This window comes from Macrosteles quadrilineatus, unplaced genomic scaffold, assembly GCF_028750875.1.
Source record: "Macrosteles quadrilineatus isolate MER2022 unplaced genomic scaffold, UCM_ALF_1.0 Scaffold_5__1_contigs__length_97177068, whole genome shotgun sequence".
Lineage (NCBI taxonomy): Eukaryota > Metazoa > Arthropoda > Insecta > Hemiptera > Cicadellidae > Macrosteles > Macrosteles quadrilineatus.
Window position 1 is genome coordinate 87,342,056 of NW_026542598.1, and position 8,880 is coordinate 87,350,935.

Below are 8,880 nucleotides of genomic sequence, written 5' to 3' on the forward strand. Positions count from 1 at the left end.
TAGAGTGTCGAGGCTCAGAAGACTTTTAATATTTGCTTTACAATACTGTTAATTAGCTTAAAATTATGATAAATGAACACTTTGCAACAATAACTATTGTAATACACACAATCACTTTAAAACATTCCCAAGTAATCTTTTTGTAAAATAAATACAAACAATTTACTAAACATCTGATTTGTAACAGAGTGTAATGATCAGTGCGGTATGGAGGGGAAGTTAGGAACAACGCCAGGGTTGCACAGTTGTGCCTCGACATCCACGATGCAACCCTCCTTGCGGTTGTAGGCTCCGAGGAAGTTGTTGCATTGGGCGCAATACAGGTTGACCACCGTACTTTCGCACAGCATGAACGGTAGGAAGGATAACGGCCAACAACTGTCAACAAGGGGAAATTAGGTTATGTTCACTATTGGTCAAAGTTATTCTGCAAATGCTATAAAAGAATGGAGGAGAAAAGAGTTCCAGGCCAGGCCTGCGATGTGATGTGCTATGGGTCTGTACACAGCCTTCTTTAGTTCACAAGCCTGTGGCAAGCAATAATTGGCAACGTCGCATCTGAGTCTTGACGCGCGATCGTCTTACCATTACAGTGAATGGAGGAGTCGCATACCGACTTACTTATTCGCGCTACCTTTAATCATTAGTAATGACATTTAACTTAATAAAATTTAACAACATGCCAGATAGATGGGTTGTATCTGGGTGCAAGAGTAATTATAAAAGCTCAATTAAAACTGAATGATACATACAATGGTTCAAGATTCTAAGCAACAATGTCTTCTAGTCAAATTAGACACCTTAAAACAGTTCTTGTGTTTGCGTGAAACATTTTCAAGAATATGAGCTTAGATTTGCAAACAAATATAAGAATAAAGACAATGGTTCGTGTAAATATTGACGCGAGACGCAAATGTTAGGTGAGAATGCCAAACCTTCACTTTTTCCTAAAAATTTATTTTTGTATCTTATTGATAAACGCTGTTGTTAAGTGATTAAAATAACTTAAATAACTAACACTTCAAAGAAATAAACCGGTGTTTCTTTTAAGCACTAGTATAATATGTAATACACCCTCTTACAATAAAAGGATCAGAGTCTCAGACTCCAGTCTGAATGTTTTTGTGATAAAAAATCAATTAATATTGTGGAAAGCCATATGGAGGCCTAGCTTCTTCAATTTTGTATAAAATGGCAAACGTTTGCTTAGTAATTATACAAAGAAAATAAATTATTTAGTCAGTATGTCGTCAAACAAGAAATGAAAACTTCAAATTTCGTTGTAGCTGGTTCCAGGTTGACTAAAACTAGACATTCCACCCCATGTTAAAGTTGTCGCCAGGTTTTTGATCAAATTTGTCTTAGTTGATGTGAGCCACCATAGATTGCACTGATATAAATTGCTGATTTCTGCCAATTACATGATGGTTTTTACCAAGTCAAACTGATGGAATGACTTATTATGAGCTATAGCAATTGTTATGACCCAGTAACTATGTCAGTAACAAAATATAAGGTACAAAATAGAGTTTTAGACACTAGAGCAATCTGTGACTGGCTCACACAACTACATTAGTTTTTAGTAAAAAAATTGGCGACAGCTGATCCATATGGATGGGATATCTTCATCTGTATCCAATAGTTAATGCTAAAACCTAAAATACTCCTATTTAAAATTTGAAAATTGATTTTATTTGAACAAATTGTTGGATCAGATGTTAGCCTCTTCAAATCCATTTGCAATGGGAGTCTTATTTCTAATGATCAATATTGAAGTGGTAATAGTCCTATTACCATTCTTGGTAAAGTAGCTATATTTTTGTAAAATGTAAGCCCAGTCGGTCTAGTAGTTTTTACGATATTGAATAACATACAATTAGACAGAAACCATTAGATTTTGTTATAATAGTACAGATTAACATAGGAAATTTGTGCAACTAGTGAGCAAAGTGAGCAATTGCCTCACTTGAGAGAAATCCTTACTATGGAGGAATGGTTTCTCGAGTGAGGCGATTGCACTTTGCACTCGAGTTGCACATTATATTTTTCCTACAGTTACCATAAAACAAATAAATTGGTAAGGAAACGTGCCTTCACGTTGCAAATCTGGAGTGAGACAAAGCAATTCGAGTGGGACAATGTTAACATTGTCTCACTGATGAGCTAATTTGCCACTTTGCTTTCTCAAATCAGTGAGAGAACATGTAGATTGTTAGGTAACTGTAGGAAATATGCATTTCCACACTCATCGTACTTACAATATGATAAATGCAACAAAAAAATATTATGTTTCTATTTTTAGTCCTAGAAATATTGTGGTATGTTGCATTTTTTCACTAATTAAACAAGCTAGATTCTAATTTTGCCATTTTACCGTACCCTAAAATCCACTTATATATGTCATTTACATATTTTCATTCATTGATACAGAGCAGCAATACTCTCATTGATGTTTATAGCCTAGCTTGAGTGCCGGATCCAGGCGGCGGGTGAGTGCGGCGTTGCCAGATCGATATTCCGGCATTGTGTATTAGAGGTGCCTATGGTCTGTGAGATAATCGCGGCCCTCTTCACCTACATTGTGGGGGAATTTTTATTATGTTCCTTGCCACCATCAAACCTAAAACCTCTTGCGCCCCTGGGTCCCAGGCCCATTTATAAAAGTGACTGTGTTCCAGGCAGTTTAGTACACAAACATTTCACAACTTGTTTTGTTTTTCACTCCAATAAGGATTGCTTTTATTCAGAAGCACATCTTCCCTATTAATCTCAATAGGAATTGGAGGGGCAAAAAATTGCTATTCTTTTGATTTGAACTTTTCTTGTACAATTAAACTCCATGAAATTCTTTTCTTTGGTGAGTTAGATGTGTACCCATTTCTGTCTCTAATGTATTCCTAAAAGAACTTTTTCCTCCCAACAAATTATTGCATCATGTTTATTAACAACAAATGATTTAATTTAATTTGGACAACAACTCAACGTGCATTGTTTTGCTTTCCTACTGATCAGCCAGCCAGCTCTTACCATTTGGTAAAACAGTGTAATACAGTTTGAAACTTGCATTTGAACAAAAACAGGAAGAATAACTTAATTTTTTAGGAACAACTACATTAATTCCTCTTACATTTCCCCTCATAACATGGCTAACAAATTTAAACCTCTAAAAGTATTAACAATAACATAAAGCATAAAATCAATCATCAATCATTGAGTTGGTGACCCTACATACTGTATGTGTGTTTTTGAACACAAATATGAGCGAAGTATGAGTACAGAATGGAGTGAGATGATCTGTGTAGCTTTGTTCAAACTTTAATAGGAGGTACACATTCATAGAATCTTGTTCATAAAAGATATTTTATAATTATTTCCTAAAGACAATGTTAAAAAAATATATTCAAATGCTGGCCAACATGTGCCTCCCCTTCATCAATAATATGCTGTTTAGACAAACGTCAAACAAACAGTAGATTTTTCATAAAAACATGTTTTACAACTGCAAAATTTGCACCAAAATGTTTTAAGTTTTAGAACGTAACAGTTATACCAACCCGAGCATCAAGCAGGCACCCAGAGAGCTGCTGGCGAGTTGGTTGCGTTGTCTGCGAATGACAGGCTGAGCTTCGCAACCGCAACACGGGCAAACAACCTTGGTACAACCCGGCCGCCATGACTCCACTGTCAACAAACATCAATTTCATCATTAAAATCATCATTGTTCCAGGTGATTTTAGTTATGTGTTCATTAATTGGTGACACTTAATTCCCTCACAAAGAATAGTGATTATTAACTAGGTAATTTGTTCAGTGTAATCTCTTCGTACAGTTTTCTTCATATGTATTTTAAGATTGAATCACTGGAGAGTGTCATCTTCTTTGGGAACCAAAGGTATTCATAAAGTTAGTGATAGTCATCGTGGTTATTCTTAATGGCCTTCAGCAAAAAAATTTTAAGGTTAGAAGTAAAAAGTACCATTTGGAAAAAAATACAATAAGGTTTGTGGGTGAATTTCAGATTTCAGACTTTTTACTTTTGATTTTAGTCCAGAATTGAATTTATAGTTTTAGTTTAAAAATGTAGGTACTTTAAAAGAAAGATGTTTGCCAACCACGTAGACGGTTCAACAGCCACTGATAGGACCCTGGTAGGATTTCAGACCCTGAGGTCCTAGGTTCAAATCCCCACAAAATCACCAATGGATTTTATAAGTGATAATGCAGAACCTCTAGGTCTAGCCTGAAGTAATGCGAAAAATGATACCGGGCAATAGCCTAGCATACGAGGGAAAAACAAAACATTTATGCAATCTCACCAGTGCATTTGTACTTTGTCCGATACTCCTTCCTCTTCTGTTTCTCCATGGCTCTGCAGTAATCTCCCTGCGACGGGGGCCAACAATTTACAGCGCAGGGGGCCGGACATGGTGGCGGGGGGTTGGGAGCTGGTGGGGGGCGAGGTTGGAGAGGACAGGGTTGGCAAGGTGGGGGTGGACAGGGACATGGTGGTGGGGGCATACAGGGGCGAGGACACGGGGCACAAGGTGGTGGGTTCGGGGGTGAAGACATCATCGGGGGGCAAGGACAACTGCGGGGGACCTGGGGCAGTGGACATGGCGGGGGGCATGGTCTTCTTACCTGTAGGAAAAACAGACATCCTATAAACTCCCTGTACATTAACGGTTAAAGGTACTTAAAATATGTAATTTTATATGTTGATCCTACAAAAGGGAGCTTATTGAATAGAAAGTAAAATTATTCATAGTAGAAGTAGTTGTTTTTGTTACTACCTTCTGAAGAATCTCCTAGATGCGAAATTATCTTGTTGGAATGCACCAGCCATCCATCCAGATTGGTCTGATTGTAAAAATATACAATAGACAATAGACAATAGCTTTATTACAATTTCATCAAGAAATGTTACAGCGTCAAATTAAAATAAATAACATTGGTATTTTTATAAGCATGAATACAACCGTTTACTTTGCAGTGTATTGTTATTTTGATGAATGTACATGTCATATTCTTTATCACATTTTGCAAAGGTATTTTAGAGCAGTAAATTTTTCTTGATGTGAGCCACTGACAGATTGTGCTGATCTAAATTACTGATTTCTGTTGAATACACAATCTTTTTTACAAATTAAAACTAATGGTATTACTTATTGTGAGCTATAGCAACTGTTATGACCCATCAACTTGGCCAGTCACAAAAAATAAGGTAGAAAATAGAGTTTTTGTCACTGCATTATGTGACTGGCTCACACAAACTACGTACGCTGGTCCATATAGATGAAACGTCTACTTCAGTATATACCGTAGTCAATGACACTACACACTGATACTGGTACTGTGTAAATCAGACCCTTTACAAATACCTACCGCTGTAGGAGAAGGTTGTCTGACGTTGATAAACGGGTGTCTCCGGCGTAAGTGTTGTATCAGAGCGTCCGGACGATTGCTTCGAAGGATTTCTCCACACACCAGGCATCGATACTTGAAAATACAAGACAAATTAAAATAATAAATAAAGAAATGCAATTGTTGAAAAATATGATGAGAATTTGAACTTTTTGAGATAAAAAATAAAGAAAAATGAAAGTAAATGAGAACCACACTGTAATTTAAATTTAAAACAATTATATCTTTGTCATGTTGACTAAAATGTTGATTTTATTTATTGAAAACATTTAGATCAACCGTTTCCAATTGCTGACACCAATGCTTCCACAATAATTGACTGTTTCAAAACCCTTAACATACTCAACACACTTCAATTTGGAGTTTTAGCAATAAAAAGGCTGAGTGTTCATTAAAAAGGTCGAACATTCAGAAGAACTGAGGAGAATAGTTAACAAAAAAGGAATTACTGTAGTTCAAAATTTTCTTTCAAATATACCTACTGTACGACACATTTAACTAGTTTACATTTCAAAACCACTCTTTTTCAAATGTTTTACAATTCTTGGAATTAAATGTTGAGAGTCAATGTTCTGTTGGGTGGGAACCTTCAACACCAACCACCTACAGTGAGTCAGTGAATAAAAAAGAGTGCACACATCTACAAGTGTACAAATAGTTGCACACACCTTTGCAAAGATTCTGCGTCATGAGCTTAATGATTGATGTGCCGTAATAAATCTGTTTAAATAGTGTTTATGTAAAATTAACATTCTACAATTGTAACGGCCCAAAACCCGTCAAGGGGTAAAAACCCGATTTTCATTTTAAGATATTATAATTTTCAACGTTCGGGGTAAGCCACGCCCGCGTTCTCAGCGGCATTGTAGAGGCAGGGGTCCTACGTCATCGTAGAGGGGAGGACGCTAGTTACCTACCCCGCCGCCAGGGGCGATGGCGAAGAAGGACCAGAAGAGCAGACCTCATGGTCAGTCGTCCACCCGCTACCGAACCGTCAGTACGCCAGCTGTTTGGAGATAAATCCAACAGTCCTAACTTACGAAATTCTGGTCAATTAAAGATTTCCCCCGTTCCTGGTAGAATTCTAAGGCATCAGGTTAGTGTGCTACCAAGTTTATTTAGTTTAATCTCATTTTAGAGAAGTTTTATTATTTTTACTTTATTGTGCCGCAGTCGCACGCACCCAGCACACTTTTTCACGTACGAGCACACTACCTTTTGTCTTAAACCAGCTTCGGAAATCATTTAAGTTGCCAAAACGGTTTACGTACGACTTATTCCGTTACCCCGAACAGTCTTACTTAAATTTGATTTAAGAAACCCCGTATCGACTCTGGTGTTCGACCGAGTCTAATTTTCCCGACACGTTTACTTTGGTGATTACCAAGTATAACACCCGAATCACGTTTTAGTTAAGTTTCTAATTAATTAGGTCATCCGCATTCTCGATAATTTATTCAAAATTCTAAATTTAGCTTCACATATTTTTCGAGTGGCTATGATGAGCACTTTTTAAAGGTGAGCTTAACATTGTAAGCATTATTGTTGTGTTTAATATTCTGAGCCAATAAACTCGAAACGATAATTAATTAACGAACACGTTAGAGTCCTGGACTATCTCATAGTAGGCTAAGCTATCTGGACAAATTTAAGGTGTGACAGAATTTCAGGTGAGACGACAATTACGTACTTTAAAATCTAATTTTGTCTCTCAACCCGAAATTTTGTCATACAATCTCCCCGAACATGTCAAACACCGTAGCAAAACGTATTGGAGAGCACAAGAATTTGGCAAGAAATAAGGCTACAAAACAAGAATATAAATAACTGAATTATCTAGTCCTTGCCTTTGGAAAAATGAATAAAAATATACCTCTTTTTCTCATAACTCAACATAAAAAAATTAACATTATTGTTAATTATAGTAGCAAGAGTAGGCCTAATAATTGACCGGGTTATTTTATTGTAATGTTTTATAGACTTACCACAACAGACCTACATCTAGTCTAAGCTTAAAAAAGAAAACATATTTACAATAATGTATTTTAGTTTTTACTCTAACTTCTGGTTCTACAGTACTTACTCTCTCGTAGCTCCCCGTGTTGAGAGATAAAGGTTGCCAATCTTTAACCTTCTCTTGTGGAAGGCTCTGTTTCTAAATCAGTTTTCAGATGTTTCACAATCAGAAGGTTTTTTGAGTTACACCATCCACTTGTGAACAAGTTTTTAAAATACATTATTCACAAGTCAATACATTGTCTTAACTCACTTATCACTTAATTTAAACTTAACCATTTTTTTGTTTTACCTTATTTATTTTGTTTACACCCAACACATCCATCTGTGTTTTTATTTTGTGTAAGCATATGTTGTGTGTTAAGGAATTTATGTAACCTATCATAAACCATTGACTTTAAAAAGTCCGAAATGGTTGTTTAACACATGTTGTTAGAAAGGGAGGTAAAATTCCCCCTCTATGCCCCTATTAGTCCCCTGTCTCTGTTAAAATAAGATTGCTCGCTTTGAGTTATGTAAAATGATGAAAGAGACAGGAGATTCCTAAGGTGCTACTAAACCTTGAAATACTGAAAAAGATCAATTAAAAACTCCTCCACCGCAGCAAACCTGCAGACTAAGCAAAATTTCCATCCTCCTGGTTAGGGGTTCACAAAAATATTCCCTTTTAAATTGTCAGTTTTGTTACCTATTGTTATTTTAATAACATTAATTTTCTTCAAATTAATAACAGTTGGTCTTTGAGCTTGGTTCATAAAAGGGATATCAATTCAGGGTAAAAAGACAATATCGAAAGGTTTTACCATTGATTAAGCATTTTACCCTACAGACTTCTCACCCTCGTGGATCAGCTGAAGGTGATGCTGATCCATGTCCCTTCACAAACTTTATGGAGGTTAGAAGGGAAGTTCCCCCTCCTTCACTTATTTTTGCTTAATGCATGTTGCAGATGATTGACATTTTGGAAAACCTCAGCTGTTGAGCTATTGTTAGGTTGAATCAAGTGGAGGGGACCGAGTAGTATGAAAAGCTTTTGAAAGTTTATTTAAAAAGGTTGAATTTTCAAACTTTTTAAATAAACCTTGACACTAATAACTTTTAAACATTTAAATTTTTAAAATGAATTTTTTTTATGTTACTGAATTGAAAATTTAGAGTACAGTAAAAATAAAGAAAATAGTAAAAAAGTATATTTTTAGTATTTTTATTGTACCAGTATTTATTTTCATGTATTTGTAATTTATAGTTATAGTACCCTAGAATGAATAGGTACCAGAAAACAAACTCTTACAAGTTACCCTAAAACGTGAGAGTAATAATTAACTCAGCATTCTTCAACATAACTGGACATGCAATCAGGACAAGATGTATAGGTACCGTACTTGCTGTATTCAAACTCGATACTGAATTATTTTCTACTGGTAGTTATTTGCAAATTTAAAT

The 8,880-nt window shown here is 35.9% G+C and overlaps 1 protein-coding gene across 1 annotated transcript; it reads right to left on the reverse strand.

The window, feature by feature from the left end:
• Positions 1–94: 94 nt before the first annotated feature.
• On the reverse strand, positions 95–8,309 carry LOC128995768 (uncharacterized). The gene is made up of 6 exons (XM_054420786.1): positions 8,265–8,309; positions 7,505–7,576; positions 5,383–5,496; positions 4,317–4,638; positions 3,555–3,681; positions 95–378 (listed from the first exon to the last, which is right to left on the reverse strand). Exons 1-6 carry the CDS (start codon positions 8,307–8,309, stop codon positions 198–200), a joined length of 861 nt encoding a protein of 286 aa, XP_054276761.1. The 3' UTR covers positions 95–197.
• Positions 8,310–8,880: the final 571 nt, after the last annotated feature.

Coding starts and splice junctions, on each gene's coding strand:
- LOC128995768 (XM_054420786.1), bottom strand. CDS start 8,309: ATGGATCAGCATCACCTTCAGCTGATCCACGAGGGTGAGAAGTCT. Junction 5,497..7,504: donor ACACGGGGAGCTACGAGAGA/GTAAGTACTGTA, acceptor TGTATTTTCAAG/TATCGATGCCTGGTGTGTGG. Junction 379..3,554: donor GGTGCCTGCTTGATGCTCGG/GTTGGTATAACT, acceptor CCTTGTTGACAG/TTGTTGGCCGTTATCCTTCC.